The 20,285-nt window shown below is 32.2% G+C and overlaps 1 protein-coding gene across 1 annotated transcript in view; it reads left to right on the top strand.

The window, feature by feature from the left end:
- The window catches only part of LOC143051799 (aminopeptidase N-like), a 31,952-nt gene that overhangs the window by 1,791 nt on the left and 9,876 nt on the right, over positions 1 to 20,285 (top strand). The window contains exons 2-13 of the mRNA XM_076224735.1: positions 5,543 to 5,625; positions 10,732 to 11,175; positions 11,573 to 12,089; positions 12,863 to 13,018; positions 13,723 to 13,837; positions 14,156 to 14,276; positions 14,975 to 15,129; positions 15,521 to 15,634; positions 16,020 to 16,154; positions 17,153 to 17,218; positions 17,672 to 17,737; positions 19,514 to 19,698. Coding sequence (XP_076080850.1) covers positions 5,544 to 5,625; positions 10,732 to 11,175; positions 11,573 to 12,089; positions 12,863 to 13,018; positions 13,723 to 13,837; positions 14,156 to 14,276; positions 14,975 to 15,129; positions 15,521 to 15,634; positions 16,020 to 16,154; positions 17,153 to 17,218; positions 17,672 to 17,737; positions 19,514 to 19,698 — 2,156 coding nt within the window. The 5' untranslated portion in view covers position 5,543. The remainder of the gene's footprint in view (positions 1 to 5,542; positions 5,626 to 10,731; positions 11,176 to 11,572; positions 12,090 to 12,862; positions 13,019 to 13,722; positions 13,838 to 14,155; positions 14,277 to 14,974; positions 15,130 to 15,520; positions 15,635 to 16,019; positions 16,155 to 17,152; positions 17,219 to 17,671; positions 17,738 to 19,513; positions 19,699 to 20,285) is intronic.

The raw sequence follows: 20,285 nt of genomic DNA on the forward strand, positions 1-20,285 counted from the left end.
TTTTTAAGTATATGAAAAAAAATTGTGTCGAAGTTTTAAGAGAAAATATTGAAGAAAAAAAATAAACGCGATCTTTTTGTTTTTGTCTAGTCAAAATGTCACAAAACGCCGTTTTTTGCATTTTTGTTACAAGTATATTAAGTCATGCTAAACAGTTTTGGACAGAGGAAATTTGAAATGACAATAACACAAAAAATACTATATAACATTAAAATCTACTGTTCAGGGATTTTTTTGAAGCCATTTTCGATCACATGTCGGAAGTATTAACGACACAGTCAGCGACTAATTTTGTCTAGTCATAATGTCACACCATGCTTTTTTACTTGATTTGACGTTACGTTCTGTAAAACGTGACATGTATGTCGCAAATTACGGAAGCCTTTACGTGCCATGCTTATTAACTATTCCCAATTTGATATAGCGAATTATGAATTTGATATAGCGAATTATGAATTTGATATAACAGATTATGAATTTGATATAACAGATTATGAATTTGATATAACAAATTATCAATTTGATATAACAGAATATTATTAATTCGTATATTTTAACAAATATGATTCGTTTAGGGATAGTCACATGTTAAACTATATTTTCGAAGGTAGAGAGAAAACGGCGGATAGCAAAAAGCATATTGACCGGCAAAAAGCATATTGCACGGTTATTTTTAGAATATCTAAAAACCGATATACTTTGTGACGTCATGTAATGAATATCAGGATATTGTTTAACGTTTTGAAACAAATGATATCGGTGATCGATTATTTGACGAAAAAAAATCTTCAAATACATAAGATGTCCAAAAAAAAAAGTAAATGAAATAACAACTAATATAATGTTATTGTCAAGGAGACAATGTAATATCTATAAAGTTCCAACAAACCTAAATGACGATTTTGTTACAAACATGGTCGGAAATTAATAATATAACAAATATAGCCTTTATATGAGGTCAATACAGGATATATCGACCCAAAGAAGTATATCGACCTCGGTCAATATACTTCTTTCAGGTCAATATATCCTTGTATCGACCTCATACAAAGGCTATATTTGTATATTATCAATTTGGTATAACAAATTATCAGTTTGATATAACAAATTATCAATTTTATATAACAAATTATCAATTTGATATAACAAATTATCAATTTGATATAACAAATTATCAATTTGATATAACAAATTATCAATTAGAAATAACAAATTGTCAATTTGATATAACAAATTGTGAATTTCTCTACCAATAGTATGATTTAATTATAATAATAAGATTGATTGAAACATTGCGTAACCCAAATTGGCGCATTTTTTGTGTATTGATTCATTGTTTATCTGACGACAGCGACAAATATGTCATTGAATGCTAATTCAAAACTTTCTTAAGGATGTACTTAGGTGAGGTTAGGTAAAAATTGAGAAATTAAGAAATTAAAATTGATACTGTAAGTTGGTAGAGCATCAATTAAGGATAAAGATAAGCCAAAAATATTGATAGGTCATGGACCTCCTTTTCGAGATATTTGAGATTTGAAAAATGGCGGGAAAAGGCTGACTCAGACTTTTACCTTATATTTGCATTGGTATTATTTGGGTCTCAAAACAAAAGAAAGAAAATCAAGAATCTTCTAGAATTTTGGTAAATGACCTTTCATGAGCTATTAAGTCTTATATGAAAAAATAAATGGGTGTTATGGGGCAAAATATTTTATATTGTATTGTATGGAAAAACACCAAGGAGTCCGAACATTTGACACAAATTCCAAAACCTCACCTAAGTACATCCTTAACAGGTTTAATGTTTCTGAAACCCTCTCCCTCCCCTTTTATCTTTTATTTGAGGCAGTTTGGGTGACTAGTTTGAACGTTCTCTATTCGGTACATGGGACCTAGTGTCTTAGAACGAACAACTATAGTAGAAAAAGGATCAATTTATATTGCACATTTTCAAATAAGAAATAATGGATAGTGTGTTTCTAGGGACATAGGAACATGCAAGGATAAAAAATGCTTCCCCTTCCTCAAAATCCTGGCATGCTTCTTTATCAATTTCGATGGGCACATACAAAGATTAATGATACATCCTTAAGTTCATCCTTGCCTTTTTCTTTATATATTTGGTTCAATATTTGTTTGCACACTTTTTTTTATTAAAAACAAAGACCCATGCGCGAGATCTAGAAGAGAAAACACATGCACAATCATTGCAAAAGGGATCTGATATATCAAATTTATAATTTTTTATTTCAAATTATCATAATTTGTTATATCAAATTGATAATCTGTTACATGTATATTACAATTTATTTGTTATATCAAATTGAAAAAAGTAAAATTGCATGGCCCTCAAAGACTTCTGTAGCAAATATCTTATCATGCAAAACCATATCTTTTTTTATAAATTTTTTTGGATACATTTATCGAATCTAATTAAAATTAGTATCTGTATCTGTTTCGGCGGAGGACATTTTAGCGCATTGGTAGGACATTTTAGAGAAAAAAGTCTAACGTTTTAGCGCCAAAGTAAATCCCATTTTAGCCCAAGATTTTTAACCCATTCGAGGTAAAATGGAAATTATCAATGCCTATTTTAGAGCAATGCTATAATCCATTTTATGATTAATGATTAATGATCAATATTTTGTTTTAAATAGAAGCAAGACAGCACAATTTAAAACATATCATGTCCATTAAAATGTACCACTAAAATTTTAAAATCAAATTTTAAAAGTCCGTTCTAGCCTGGAATTTATATTCCAGAGAACGTACGTAATGGGCTTTGGGTATACCCCCTGTATAATACAGTTCATAAAGTTGCAATAGGAACTGCTTTTTCTCTTTATCTTCTATAGACAGTGGCGGATCCAGAAATTTTCATAAGTGGGGGGCTACTGACTGACCTAAGATGGGGCCCGCTCCAGTCACGCTTCAGTAATTCCCTATATAAGCAACCAATTTTTTTCCCAAAAGGGGGGGAGACAGGTCCCCTGCCCCCCCCCCCCCGCCTAAATCCGCCCCTGCTAGATTGTGGTGCACATTCGTCTATACATTATATTTTTATATATGTTGTTGTTTGAAATTTGATGATAGTATCAAGAAAAACGTAAATGAGTGACAACTATAGAATTACTTTGATTTCTATGATGAACCAAAGTGAACATAATATATATATACATAGCATAAGCCAGCATAAATTAATGCTCGTGGTTTTAGTATTATTCAACTAGGAAAATTTTCGCTAAAATGGGCTATCGAAAATACAGCTGAACGGATTAATCCTGCGCTAAAATGGGCTCTAATGTCTGCGCTAAAATGTCCCCTAGTAGTTTTTCGCTAAAATTATCTGCTCCCATCTGTTTTCTTGTTCATAGTTGAGATTAAATTTCCTTTTGTTTATGAAATTGTCAAATTTGATTAAATTAATTTTATTGTGGTTAATTTTGAATTTGCTTTCAACTGTTGATTCTTTTAACATATAATACAGGCGATGAAACAAACGATTCAACTAATAAAAATTTTATTCGGAAATTATCAAAAGCGGATAAAAGAATAAGCCCTTGACACCATTTGCGAGTATGATGGTCTTGTGAAACAATGATAGTCCGTCGGAAGGGGGCGATAAATGACTGACCCGTGTTAAGAGAGAGCAATATCTCTTGCACGTAAAAGTCATCCTTTTAGATTTCGAAAAGAGCAGGCTAAGGCTACAAGGAAGCACTCGCAACCTCAAAGTGGAAACGGATTAATATAAGTTGTAATAACTTGTTTCCCAATCCACTATAAATAAATATGTTTAAAATAAAAGAAAAAGCAGCAGAAAAGACAGTGGTTTAAACTTTTTTTAAAATATTCTGTTTCAATCAAAAGAAAGAAAAAATATGTGCCGCTTTTGCATTTCGGTTTTATACGTAGCAAGTCAAGCAAACCGCTCATATAAATTATGCTGTATGATTGAGCTGCACGAAATGAAAAAAGTACGACGTTATTTATACAATGCATGAAAATAACGTCAAACTAACGTTACTAAAACTAACAACAACACCGTATACTTTTTGGTTTTATTGAGTTTTTTTAGTTGTGTACGCATAAAATTGTTTTATAAGTAGGAAATATATGTATGCAGAGAATTTTACTTCAGACGTAGCAAGATCAGAACAGATTTGAGTTTTTTTTTCGTTTTTTCTGTTAAAGCACACAACAAAAGGATTTTCCTCTAACTATACATTTAAGTGGTACACGTACAAATTGTTCAAGAGGATTGATTGTTTGCTGTTTACTTGAAGTACATGTATAGTGGTGAATATATGATGCACATTTGGGATAAAAATACTTCAATAAATACAAACGCGCGCCAGGTCCTTGTAAATGGTTCGACCAAAATGAAGCCGTAAATTTTATTTATATAGATTCCATCTTGTAAAATGCCACTTACGGACACTGAAATTTTTTTTAAAAGGTTCCTTTATGCACATTAAGCGGAGCACTCTTCTTACACGATGAACAATTGCACTTTGCATTTCGAAGCGGATATGTATTCGTACATGCATATACAGGTATCTACTCATCTTACCCAGTCTCCCCAAAAGGTGACAAGGAAATAGAAATAGGGTCTTCTTCCCACCGGCAGTAAAACGCTTGCCAAAGTGGGGCACCCGTTTGCCTGTGCGGGATGTATCAAATTGGCAGCCACGTCCGGTCAGTATGGGGACGTTAAATTCGATGCCTTCTGTAAAGAGAGTGCCACACTCTTCGCACGTTAATAACCCTTGTAAAAACTCTTTGAGGGTTCCGTAGATGGCCTGTTGCCAGGTAAAATTTATGTCCCTACCCAATACATCCTCATTTTCCATTGGCAGTCGACATTTCTCCGACCATCATCCCGGGTGGCCTCTATTAAAAGACCTACAAATTGTATTAATTGTTAACTTGTTTTCGTCCTGGACATGCATGAAATATTTGCCACTGGACGTTAAGCAACCAACAGTCAATCATTATTCATCTCACACAGTCAAAACGGACACCTCGGTTAAACAGTTTTGTTTCGAGCGACACCGATGAGACTTATTTAGTTGAAATGACAAAACTCGCGTATTGTGTACCAAATCACCAGTCTGGTATTTGTGTTCATTTTGCATCGCTCCAAATAGGAGAAAGCCAAGAATGACTATTTGTTTATATCCAAGTTTACCTTTAAGATTTACATAAATTAAAGGGAATATCTATCAACCAACTTTATAAACATAAATGAACTAGATAAAGTTAAATTAACATCGATCTTTACACATAACTTATGTTTTATTTTGTAATAGTCCTTCATATCCATGAGACGTAATGATTTGAAAAAGCAGAAAAAAAGGAAAATTTCACAACAGATAGTGTACAAGGATTGAGTTATTAAGTTTTCATATAAACATCCTTAATAATTAAACATAAAAATCAAAACGTTACATTTTTATTGAAATACATGTATAGCAAAACAAAAGAACATAATTGCTTGTAATTATTATAATAAAGTTGTTAACTTTTCTATTGACAGAATGGTTTGGAACATTGTGTTATTATTATACGTTGTTGGAACCTCGTCGTCTTTACATCTGCCTTACAACAGAAGACAGACCGGTAAGACGTACACTTGTAACAATAAAGAAACACTCAGTTTAAAAATACATTTGAAATTTATCATGTTTTGGCAAACCGTTATGATAATAGTTATTTTATTAAAGTCCGTTATATCGTGAGGAACCTGTGGTTTTATAAACATGAGAGAAGATACATAATCATAATGAGTAGAGGAGAAACATAAACAAATACTAAATTGAATGGAAAACAACGACATAAAGACAATATACAACACGAACCTTATGACAAACTTGCAAATAAAAATAAAATATATCTAATTGATACTTAATTGAATTTCAGTTAAAAATCTTAGCAAAATCGACACCTCTATGTAAAATCAATCTGTTAGTTTTAAATAGACATATGAAGATGTGGTATGAGTGCCAATGAGACAACTCTCCATCCAAATAACAATGTATAAAGGTAAACCATTACAGACCAAAGGTACGGCCTTCAACACGGAGCCTTGGCTCAAACCGAACAGCAAGCTATAAAGTGCCCCAAAAATTAGTAATGTAAAACCATTCAAACGGGAAAACCAACGGTCTAGTCTATAAACAAATTTTGATTGGTCGATTTTAAATCTACGTTTTAAATTGGCCAATCAAAAGCAAACAAACAAACATTCAAATGCAAAATATACAATATATATGAGAAAAAAAAACTTGCCACTGTACAACTCGCATGCACTTAAACAAAATCTAATACACCACACACCAATGATTTGTATGGTGGTTTTACAACCAATAGGACATCTAGAAGAAACAAAACACATATAAATATATATAAAGGGCTCTTTAAACACACACACACACACACACACACACACACACACACACACACACACACACATATATATATATATATCTAAAAATGAGGGTACTTTTTTCTAAAAATGAGGGTACTTTTTATATGGCCTTCCAAATACCGTTTCGATCCCTAACATCACTGAAGAGACATTTATTGTCGAAATCTGGATCTGGTGTACTAAAAAAATATTGACACCGTATGTTTGTGGCATAACATCGTGGCCACAAGTTAATTTTTTTCTGTTTAGTATTAAATTTGTATTAAGATCCACTTTGTTACATCTTGTGATCAATTTTATTTGGCAATCGCCAATGGCAGTCAGCAGGGTTAAAGAACATCAGTTGTTCGACCTGTTAGTCAAATGCGTTTTGTTTAAATATACTTTTTCACTTTTTTGGTCTTTTTGAAAATTTCGTTTGTGCTGTTTTTAGACCCTTCTACAACGAAATTTGTTTTACATGCACACGTATAAAAATTGCGGTTTTTATCCAACGCAATCATAGATTTGAACGTAGTTTTCAATTTAGACTCGTTTATATATATATATATAAAAGCAAATTTACAGATCTAACATTGTTGGGTTGATGTTTAAGACGATTTGTATATATATATATGATATGATATATATATCTTGTAAAGACACAAAATACAAATCAAAAACCAATTCTACCAAAACACATGTATAATGTTTTAATGCATTGTTTTAGGGTCCGTGTAACACTTATCAATTCAAAGTTTTAAAAAGTTTTAAAATTTGAGATTTTTGGAATTTTGATCAAAATTCCAAATTGTGTAAAAGTTTTGAAATTTTGAAATTTTAACCAAATAATTAAAATATTAAAATTCTAAATATTGTTTATAAATTTAATAGTTTAGAAATTTGATCAAACTTTTAAAATACTAAACTTAATGTGCAATTTTGATAATTTTACTTTTTGAAAGTTTGATTTTTTAGATTTTTGATTAAAATATCAAAAAGAGAAAAAGGGCGAAAAGAGGGGTACCTGTAAACATTGCTCTGATTCTTAGTTTGGAATAAATAGCTCGAAATATATCAAATAACTTTTTATAACAAAATAAACAATTAAAAGAAGAAGTCGGTTTTTTTTTATATAAAACATATTATACATCACCTTGGATAATAGTATCCTGAAATTTTAAGGTTGTGCATCTATTATAAAAATATCCTATTTAAACCGGCATCAAATAAATTGATTTAAATATTTGATAGAACGATAGCGTTTGAGATAAAAAAAAAATAATAATAATAAAAAAATAACAGTTTTTTGGTGTTCCCAATGCCAAAAATTTAGAGGTAGCATTGAAACCAACTCGCAGTAGGCAAAATAGTATTATTCGCCTTTTTGACGTTCCTGATGAAGGTAGATCCAGAAAAGCGCTACAGTCGCATGCAACTTTTTATTTTTTGTTTTGTTTTTTATTGATTGCATGGCAATAATATATTGCCTTTTATGATTGATTTCAGTTCCAAGTAATGATACGGAAGGAATACTTAACTTATGGTGTCACAATAAACGTTGTGCTAGGCGTACTTAGGCCCATAGTTAAAAACAATGTACAGGATTGCGTTCAATATCGTAGCGGCTACGTAGTGCTACATATATTTATGACTATTGAACGTGTACAGTTAGCCGAGTTTTCTACATAGATATTGATAGCAGCTACGTTGCGGCTAAGTAGCTGCTACGGTATTGAACACGACCCTGGTTCAGTGATGGTGCAGTGATGGTTCAGTGATAATATACGTCATACTAACTACGAAATATAACAACGAACTAAAATTAAAATCATACAAAACTTATAAGATCAGATGCTCCTGAATTGGGACAGGCGCACAAACGCGGCGGGGTAAACATGTTTCGTGAGATCACAACCATTCTCCTATACATCTAGCCAAGAAAAAAATAAACCCATAGCAATACACACAGTTAAACGCACTTTAAAAGAAATCCAAGTCCCATGTCATGCAGAAAAGGAAACAAAAGAAACTAATCAAAATGACAATGATAATAAATTAACAAAGGACTACTATATATAAAGCTAGCAGTTACTGACAAATGCCATCGCCAGACCTCAATTAAGCTAATTTAAAGATAATAACTTCATCATATGAATAACAGGCTCTCTGTTGGATTTATTGCAAATTTGTTCCTGAACAATCATGAAATATTTGTCACTGGCAACCAAAAATGGATAATTTAAAACAGGTTGTTCCTGAACATTTGATAAATCTAAGTTATTTATAAACAAAATATTGAATAAATTTATATGATACATATTTAAAAGAGAACTTATAAATAATTTATCAAAAAACAGCTTGTGTTTATCTTTTAAAACAAAAAAGTTGTGCATTTCTGTCGTCAGGAAAAATACGTCCACAAATAAGAATTTCGAGCAAAGATCTGAAATTTCGACCTCGTTTAAGGCATGGGGGAAATTTTAATTCAGAATATTTTTTTTTTGGTCCTCTGCTTGTACAGATTTTGTTTTCTCCAGCAAATTGGAGATCAGAATATTTTTATGTACCTCGTTGAAGTATCCAAGTAAAAAAAAAAGTGTCACTTTAGTGACTATAAAATTGAGAATGGAAATGGGGAATGTGTCAAAGAGACAACAACCCGACCAAATAAAAAACAACAGTATTTATATATCAGATTCCCAAAAAGATAACTATTTATCATTGATGATATAAACTTTTTAAAATGATTTTCAATTTCCAAACGTCGACACATACAAATTGATAGATGGGCGAATAATGTACAGCGGCAACTATTACACAAACATGAAGGCTGAAAGTAATGTTTATGTTATACGTTAATGATATAAATGTATACAGCGTTTGCAAAACCAGAACAATTAGTTGGATGTTATTTTTTTTTCTTTATTTTGCCCTTTTAATTTTATTTGACTTTATTTGCCTTTTACCTTAATTAGATTCGAGCGTCACTGATAAGTATTTAGTAGACAAAACGCGCGTCTTGCGCAACTTCATATTTTAAATTCTAGTATCTATCTATGGTTACTTTATGTAGATAACTTATAGCAGTATCCTGGCTCCAACCTACTAATATTTGTCTTACGCTTAATTTCAGCGTAAAAAGTATCAAATACCTCCCACATTCCAGACAAGCACAACGTTCATTGCGACACCATGAATTCAGTATTCCTGCTGTACCAATACTTAGATCTGAAATCGTTACTACAAGGCAATATATGATCGTCATGCATTCGATAAAGAATGAATACAAAACTTTAAAATTTACGACCGAAACGCTTTTCTGGATCTATCTTCTTCAGGAACGCTCCAAGCCGAATATTTAAGGCCAACAATTTATAAAGAACAGAAATAGTTTATTAAAACTTAAAGACGATCGTTCAAAATGAACATGGAATGATATATGCATCTGCCGACGTGATTGCAGAAAGTAAGAAGTTGTAAAGCATAACAGAAAAATTTGAAATCAAATGAGATAATACAACGTGTATTGAGCCGTTTTATTGCTTAAAGTTCAGTAGAATATATATATATATATATATACATCTTTTTTTTTATATACTCAACCTTACCATACTATTTGGCCTACTGCGAGTTGGTCAGTTTTCACTGTTACTCCTAAAATATGGGACTGGGAAAACTAGCAAGTAAAATGGTCAGTATCAGAGCTGTGCGTTTAAAATGAATTCTCTTCTTTTGAGAAATATGTTTGTCATCCAATTTTTCACCTGTTACAACTGCCTGTCTGTGGTTTTATGTTTTACATTGATTTTTAAGTATCAGTGTGTCTTCATTTCATTTTGTGTCGTTTCGTTCCGCTTTTATTTCGTTTTGCAGTTTTCAAGTACCCCTCTTTTCGCCCCTTTTCTATATTTGATATTTTAATCAAAAATTTAAAAAATCAAATTTTCAAAAAGTGAAATAATCAAAATTGTACGTTAGGTTTAGTAATTTAAAAGTTTGATCATATTTATAAACGATAATTAGAATTTCAATATTTTGATTATTTGGTTAAAATTTCAAAATTTCAAAACTTTTACACAATTTGGAATTTTGATATTTTGAAACTTTGATCAAAATTCCAAAAATCTCAAATTTTAAAACTTTTTAAAACTTTGAATTGATAAGTGTTACACGGACCTTTTAGGTAACACATATACTTCTTCTTCTACTTCTGTATCAAACGAATTCTCAAACAAACATTGATAAAACACATTACTTGTTAAAAGAGTTACTCCTCCCTCAGTTTGTATTTCTATCTCCTGGAATATTTTTTTCAGAATGCTCAGATATTAACATAACAACAAGCGATACAAATCAATACACGCTATTATCAGATTACGGTGTTACCATTGACAACTCGGAAGATTTGAGGATTGAGTTCAAAATCAAAGCAAGCCACGCCATTGAAGTGGTTTTAATGTCAACAAATTCTATCGACGACCCCCTTTACAAAATTATTTTAGGGGGACCTGGAAACACGATCATTGTCATGCGAGCAGGAAAAAAGGGGAAAGTGAAAGGTTCTTATAAAAATCCCCTTTTGAGTTCTAATGAATTTAAAACTTTTATTGTCACATGGAAAAACAGCATTGTCAAGGTCAAAAATGGAAATGAAAAAATATTGATTGCGTGGACGGATAAGGGTAATCCATTGCGCATCGTAAATGTTGGAATAGCTACTTCCGGAATAACAACTGGAGACTGGGTGATACCATGCAAAGGTAGGACTTCATGAATGTATATCTATATTATTTTTTATAGGGCTATAATTCGATTTTGTCGATTTTTTTCACGATTAAAAAATTAGAACCAATAAACAACGGATAACACTACTGCCTAAAGAAAGGAAAGTACACACTCAGTAGCAAATATTACATCGATACCAGGAAAAAAATTATTACAAATTGTAAATTGAATATGCATCATGTAATATGAATCCTATTTGGTATTAATCGCATTTTTAACGATTTAGCCTAAATGAAAAAAGAAACTTAACACACAAAAACATAAAAGATATAAAAAAAAATCCGAAAAAGTATGGAGACTTTCTTTGAATAAGACTAATATGATGTTACTAAATATTATAATTATTTTAATTTCAAATTGTCTATAATACAGCGTTTCATCAAAACACATGTGACGAAAATGAATTGACATGCGCAGATGGTAACGGTTGCTACGAACCCGGATGGAAGTGTGATGGACATGGTGATTGTTCCGACGCCTCTGACGAAGAAAATTGTGTCCGTCTTCCGCTCGACATGTACCCTTCATTATATCATTTAGAAATTCAACCACACATATACAACGGTAAATACAAGAAATTTCACTTCGATGGATTCGTCAAAATTGAAATGATGTGTAGACAGTCAACTAATAAGATTGTGCTCCATAGTAAGGAGCTTGATATCACAGTAAACAGCATCGTCATTCGACAAATGGGGTCTACAGAAGAACTTATATATCCTACGCTCGAATATAATACATATTACCAGTTAATAATACTCACATCGAATGTACAGCTGACAGCTGGGGAGTCCTATACTGTAGAAATGTCATTCCAAGGCAAACTGACATATGATCTCGTTGGTCCCTATCTGAGCTCATACCGACGTCAGAGGGATAGAACATGGGTGTAAGTGAATTACGTTATATTCTTCTAAATCTCTTGTTGTGTTGATGTCTCTTTGACACGTTCCCTATTTCCATTCTCAATGTAACATTACATTCTTTGTCAATATAGTTATACTCTTTATGAATTAAGTTATATATATTCTTATTAAAAAAAGTATAACAAATCATGGAACTCCCAAAGCTTACAAATCCAAACGTAAAATTTTAAACAAAAAACGCAAAGACTGCAAATCAACCGTTATATTTCTACCCGGAACATGCATTTTCCTAAGAAAATAATGGATTAAACCTAGTTTTATTGTTGGCTAAACAGAATGTAGTTACGTTCTTTGTCAATTAGATTACATGCGTCTTGATTTAAGTTCCATGCTTTGTAAATTAAATGACATTATTACTGAATTTAAAATCTATCTTGGAGCATTACGATGCAATGTATAATCTTAATAAATTAAATTGTTGTCTTTGATTTGTGAATTTAGTTATTATTGTCTCAATACTAGAGAATTAAGTTACTTGCTTTGGATACTGAATATGCTACATGTGTTAGTGAATTAGAGTTTAATATTATTGAATTGAATTTCAACGTTTTTTTCTTAGAAACTACATTTTCAAAGTATGAAGCTAAAATAAAATCCCGTGTAATGTCTTACTGAAAGAGGTGCAACTTTTCAGAATAAAACTATGAAATTAACTTTTAAAAGAAAGAAGCAAGATAGGAAAATCACGATACGATAATTCTAGGAAATAACTTCTATTATTTGTTTCCCCCTACAGGTATCAAGTTGCTACACATTTCCAAGCAACAGAGGCCAGGAGAGCTTTCCCATGTTTTGATGAACCCGCCATCAAAGCAAAATTCAGGATAACTCTAGTAAGAAAGAATCACATGGTTTCCTTGTCCAATACCGATGTCATTCGTCAAGAAGTGAGGTGAGATGCTCCATGATTTATAGTTTGTGATTTTTTTTAAATTAACAGTTCAGAATCTAATGAATTAATAATATTAACAAAAGCGTATACAAATAACGTTACAATTGGTTAATAGCCTTTTAAACAATTACATTCAACTAATGGCATACAAAACTAGCATGCTGGTGTACTTACAATGAAAATACACCTCTTCTTCTAGATTCTGAAACGGCGAATAAAAACACAATACACGTTTTTCAATTGAATTATCAATGGCATAGTTTATTTAAGCCGTATTTGGCACAACGTTTTGGAATTTTGAATCTTCAATGCTCTTCAACTTTTGTACTTGTTTGGCTTTATAACTATTTTGGTATGAGCGTCACTAATGAGTCTGATGTAGACGAAACGCGCATCTGGCGTTATAAATTATAATCCTGGTACCTTTGATTACTATTAACTCAGACGCTATTTTAGAATAATTATCTGAAAAATTGTATTTTTGAAAATCTGTATTCTGTATTTTCAACTCAGTATCTTACAAAATATCAGAACCATTTGAAAGCTTTACATTATTAATATATAATTGTATACTTTGTCATAGACCAACACTTAATAGGTTGATATGTATTTTTAACTATTTTGGATAGATTGACCAAATACTCTTGATAGACCACTGACTACCTGATTTGACATTAATTTATGATGCTAAATCTTTATTTTAGGTCTGATGATTGGGTAGCTGATCACTATGCAGAAACTCCGATGATGTCAACATATTTATTGGCCTTCGTTATTTGTGACTTCGAGCAAACCACAGACATTGTAAATGGAGTAACTGTAAGACTATATAGTTCTTGTCTGGTTTAGATGTCAACAATTTGAATGTGATATGATTTGAGCAGATTTACATTTTCAAAAGGATTCTACATTTCAGTCTGTCAAAAATAACCTGCTTATACATAACTATCTTAGCATATTATAGTATAGACATTTTTTTATAGTTCTTTGAAATTGATATCTATTGGATAAAATAATTTATAAAAATTACAAACTTGACAATCTATAGTTGTTAATTTCTGTGTCATGTAGGCTCTTGTGAAGAGTTGTCTCATTGGCAATCATACCAAATCTTCTATATATTAACGTTTTGTTTAGTATAGATCATGGGCCCGGAAAGATGTGGCTAATCATACTGAATTTGCCTTAAACGTTGGTGTTGACATCATGAGCTATTATGAAGACTACCTTGATGTTAATCTTCCTTTATCAAAATCAGGTAAGAGTAACTATATTTTGTAATACGTATCTTAAATATTTGACTACGCACTAGAGTGCGACATCAAATTAGAAAATTCAGCATGCATTGCAATAAAATTTTACTGTCAAACATATCTTTAATTCTTTAGATTTTAACCTGTATGCCTCAGTTTTACCCTTTTATCCTTCCCTCTTTTCGTCCGTTCATTCCAATGTTGTTTCTGCGATCTAACTTAGGGTTTATCTCATCCAATTTTTATGACACTCATGCACAGTGCTAAGAACCACAACAAGGCGATTTGGTTTCACGATATCTCAGTTGCTTGGGTTACAATCACGGCCAGGGAAGAACAAAAATTTGTTTTCGAAAACTTACAGATCTAACATTGTTGTTCTTTTACATATACAGAATGCGTTTTCATCCTTGTATCACCATCAATAGTGATCCGATGAATAACATCTGTCGTAGAGTTGTTACTGGTTTCAGACGTACAATCTGGAATCATATACGTGAAGTTTATGCCCACAGTTTCAAATAATTAATTGTAAAATTGATACGTCAAATGTTTTTAAAACTGTTATCCAATAATACGTAACGTTACAAACACTTTATTATAATGCAGTCTTCCATCGGACGATTCGAGTCATAACTATAAAAAAAAGGTTTATCAAATAAAGATGTGTTTGTTAATCGTTTATCAAGTGACATGTTTGTAGATATGGTGGCTGTTCCAGACTTCGGTCCAGAAGCGATGGGAAACTGGGGTCTTATCCTGTATAAAGAATCAAGCATGCTCTTTGATCCAGAAGAATCCTCAGAAAGCGACAAGCAAGGAGTAGCTATGCTTGTGTCACATGAATTAGCTCATCAGGTTAGAATTTAGTGAGGTATTACGTTGTAACACTGAAAGATATACGTTGTGACACTTAAAGATATACAGGTTAACATTTTGAATTTGTCCCGTCGCAAATTTTTGTAATAATAGAAAGATAGCTTACGGTATTACCAAGACCTACAAATGATACGAAAAAGGACTACATTTTTTGCTACCTAAAGCACACAAAAGAAATATTAATTTTTGACTGATTTAAAAAAAATAAATAAAAACGATATTGTAAATTTCTTAAAGTGCATTATGAAAATGTCTACAAAGTTGTTCATGTAGCTTTAGAAAATAAAATATACCATTCTATTTATTTTTTTAACTACTGTTTTGTAAAAGACGTTGCATTTGTTTTACCAAAATCTGTTCTTCTTAACAGTGGTTTGGAAACTTAGTGACAGCAAAGTGGTGGAGCGATGTGTGGTTACATGAAGCATTTGCGACGTATTTGGAATATACCGGTCCTGATCATATGTACCCAGACTGGAACATGGTAATTTTCAGTTTTATTAAAGACAGTAATAATGTAGCATCATTAACACAATCTTATAAAGTTGAAACTGAAATTCAATTAAAAAGGCAACCACATCAATGGAAAGTGTGTACTTATAAACTGCTTTGTACTAATTTTAGCAACATTACGAGTGCAACATGTGGAGCACCTCTTAGATCACATCTAGTTTCGGTGAAGTTCATGTTGCTCAGTATTTTGTTTTCTATGTTGTGTTTTGTGTACTATTGTTTTTCTGTTGGTATTTTTCTGTTTGCCATGGTGTTGTCAGTTTTTTTCCGACTTATAAGTTTGCATGTCTCTTTGGTATCTTTCGCCTCTCTTTTATATAAAATAAAATTGTTAATCGTTTTATATATACGTGCAGATGGATGATTTTGTTTTTGACATACTACACAATGGTTTAAAGTGGGATGGAATGGCTGTGCGCCGTCCTGTTAACAAAGAAGTTTCATTTCCAGGCGAGATCGATGGATTGTTTGATGATATTTCATATGAAAAGGTACATAGTTTAAAATACATATGCTTTCGGTGGCTGGGTAAGCAGTGAAATAATAAAAAAAAACCCGATAATTCGGTTGTGTTTGATTTAATATTTGAAAAGTAATTTCCCTTTTACAGTAGTGGCAGTTAATCTGTTTGCACTGGTTTATAGTAAATCGAAGAAGCATGTGGTGTAACATATCTGCTTGACACGTCTACTCTAGGTTGACAATGCCTTTTCGAGGGGTACCAATCTGCTCTTTTACCCTCTCAGCTATGTGCTATTTAATTTTTGATTTATTATACTATCAATATTATCTTTTACAGTTTAATTTTAAATTTTATAAAAAATCGTAACGAGCATAAGAAAAAATTAACAGAAGTGAAACAAGATTTTTTTTTATTTTGACAGTCAATGAAAAGTTCTGAGCCAAAACGTAGAACTTAAAAGCATTGTCTTTTAATTACTTGATGTAAACTCAATTCATTGCCCTATAACTTATCGAGCTTTGATTGGTCTTCAAGAGAGGTGTCATTCAAACAATTGTCCCCTCTATGCCATGGGAAAGAGTAAATTATCTCCCCCATATTAGCCAATGAAAATCTTGCATATTAACATGAAGTATAATAATTTGAATTATCGTCGGTTTTGACCTACAGTACTGATTGTCGGTAAAAGGCAGTCAACCTTGTTACCAGGGTAGAGTTCAATATCGTAGCAGCTACGTAGCGGCTACGTAGCTGCTATCAATATATATGTAGCAGCTAGTCTATAGCTACACGTTCAATAGTCCAAATATACGTAACACTACGTAGCAGCTACGATATTGAACGCGGCCCAGGTATTACTGCAACAGACACAATTGTTTTCCTATCGTATTCATCATACCGATTGAATCTACAGTGCCGAAAGCCAGTTATAGCGCGTGATTTTGATATATTTAATGGAAAGTTGATATTTGTTTGCTCAGAATGATTGGTAAAATAATTGATTTTAATTAATGATGCTACTTTTAGGGTCCATGTATTGTTCGGATGATGAATTTTTTTCTTGGGGAACATACGTTTAAAAGAGGACTACAGGTAAGTTCAATAAGTCTTGTTACCATAGAGTACTATCATACGTACATTTACAATTAAAACTGAGTAGATGCAGTATGATTGCCAATGAAAAAGCCGATCGTGTTATGAGTTAAGAAGCACAAAGAAAATAGCTAGATGTATATATTTGTGTCAGAAAAAAACTCGTTTACATGAATGGTCAATAAGAAGTTACTACAAACAACAATTTTTTTTCTGGGCAGGGTTTTTTTTTCAGCATAATGATGATACATGTACTTTTTCACATGAAATTTGCACAGCACATGAAATGAAAAAGGAAGCAACGCCATTTATACAGAAATAGTCCAAACTTTATAAGGACTGACCATGTATGAGGTTTATATATTTATATAACCTTGAATGCAAATTGAAACGTCTGTACAATACCATAATTTATATACTAGACTAATTTGCATCTTGTACGCTTTTATTCAGCGTTTTCTAAAGAAGTACCAGTATGCTACGGTTACACACGATGACCTCTATAATGCTTTAGGAAAGGTATTTATGCCGAATACCTCTGTAATGCTTTAGGAAGGGTATGTATGCTAATGATCTCTATAATGCTTTAGGAAAGGTATGTATGCCGATTACCGCTGTAATGTTTTAGCAAAGGTATGAATGCCGATGATTTATATAATGTTTTAGGAAAGGTATGTATTCCAATACCTCTATAATGCTTTAGGAAAGGTATGTATACCGATGATCTCCATAATGCTTTAGGAAAGGTATTTGTGTGCCGAATACCCGCTGTAATGTTTTAGGAGGGGTATGTATGCCGATGATTTATATAATGTTTTCGGAAAGGTATTTATGCCAAATACCTCTATTTGAGAGAATGATTCATTATCTATACGTTAAAACACTTCAGTTGCAATAAGTTTTAGAGCTGTGTGTCGGTGGCCTATTTCGTGGGAACATTTCTGTTCCTTTTAATTCACTATTATTTCCAATACCTCAACCCAGACGGCCTTTTATTACTGCACTTACCAACGTAATGTACCAATTGTTAATTAATTTTGTTCTCTTCATGAACAATGATTAAAATATTTGCGTTTTTTAACCGACACTCAATGAAATCAGTCTTTCAAAATTTCTAATATTTAGTACTATACAAATACAACACTGAAGATTGTTATAGCTTGCAGTTTCTGGTGGATACCTATTTTATTGGAAATCAAACCACCGCATCTTCTTCTCTTTTTTATACTATCTTCTCCTATCCGACAGTTACTTTCATACAGTGGATCGTAGTTCCTTTGGCTGTATAAGATGTGTACATAACGGGTTATGTTCTTCTCATACTTTTTATGATAGTATGATACTAAACCCCTAACGGGAGGGATTGTGCCTAATATTCATATGATGAAGACATAATCTTTCAATCAGTTTAATTGAGGTCTGGAGCTGGCATGTCAGTTAACTGCTAGTAGTCTGTTGTTATTTATGTATTATTGTCATTTTGTTTATTTTCTTTTGTTGCATCTTCTGATATCGGACTCGGCCTTCTCTTGAACTGAATTTAAATGTGCGTATTGTTATGCGTTTACTTTTCTACATAGACTAGAGGTATAGGGGGAGGGTTGAGATCTCATAAACATGTTTTACCCCGCTGCAGTTTTGCGCCTGTCCCAGGTCCGGAGCCTCTGGCCTTTCTCAATGTTTTAAACAGTCATTCACAGTCGAACACTATTGAATAACATTAAAGGTACCAATTTTCCTGCACCAGATGCGCATTTCGACAATACATGTCTCTTCAGTGATGCTCGTGGCCAAAATATTTGAAATCCAAAGCTTATATAAAAGATGAAGAGCTACAATCCAAAAGGTCCAAAAAGTATAGCCAAATCCGTGAAAGGAATCAGAGCTTTGCATGAGGGAGATACATTCCTTAATTTATAATAATTTCTAACATTTTGTAACAGCAAATTTTAATAACACAAAAAATCCATATTTTCATGCCAGTACCGAAGTACTGGCTACTGGGTTGGTGATACCCTCGGGGACTTACAGTCCACCAGCAGAGGTAGTAATAACATTAACGGTACCATATATTGAAGCAAGAGTGCCACGTTGAGTAACCTGTGTAAAAATCTGGTAGAATGTTTCCATAGATGGTATTTTGTGAGGAATACATTACCGTCATTCAAGCGGCAAGACAAACCTTCCGACAGTTATTGGCCTTCACAGGAATTTTATGATTGTCTATATTCCTGAAATATTAACTACTTGATGTTTGTTGAAATAACAATAAAACCATACATGTATTCATTTCAGCAAGCCAAAATTGATGGAAAATCTAAATTCGTACAGAATATAAAACACATCATGGACACCTGGATTCTACAATCCAACTACCCAACTGTAACAATAACAAAGGAAGGGGACGATCTCACGTTATCACAGTCTATATATATCGCAGATAGTAAAAACGTTGACGAGGACAATTCTTCGCCATTTGAGTAAGATTTAATTCATACGCATAAGCTCAGGGTGATCTTCTTTTTATTTTTTTTCTTCAAAATATACATGCAACTTTGTATTTGTTGATAACATTTAAACAACATGCATAAGTACCAATGAATGACACTTGGATTGTAAGTTAACTATAACACCACTTTTAAGAAAAGTAGCATCTTCAATGAAAATGGAAAATATGCACTTCTTCTGAATTTACCTTCAAGGGTGGTGATAACAACCAGATCAACTTCAACATCATTTCAAATTTCATTTGTCGAGCTTTAAAGATGTACTTAGGTGAGATTTTTGAATTTGTGTCAAATGTTCAGACTCCTTGGTGTTTTTCAATACAATTAAAATATTTTGCACCATAACACCCATTTATTTTTTCATATAAGACTTAATAGTTCATGAATGGTCATTTACCAAAATTTTAGAAGATTCTTGATTTTCTTTCTTTTGGTTTGAGACCCAAATAATACCAATGCAAATATAAGGTAATGTAAAAGTCCGAGCCAGCCTTTTCCCGCCATATCTTAAATCTCAAATATCTCGAAAAGGACCTATCAATATTTTTAGCATATTTTTA

This window comes from Mytilus galloprovincialis, chromosome 11 (assembly GCF_965363235.1).
Source record: "Mytilus galloprovincialis chromosome 11, xbMytGall1.hap1.1, whole genome shotgun sequence".
Lineage (NCBI taxonomy): Eukaryota > Metazoa > Mollusca > Bivalvia > Mytilida > Mytilidae > Mytilus > Mytilus galloprovincialis.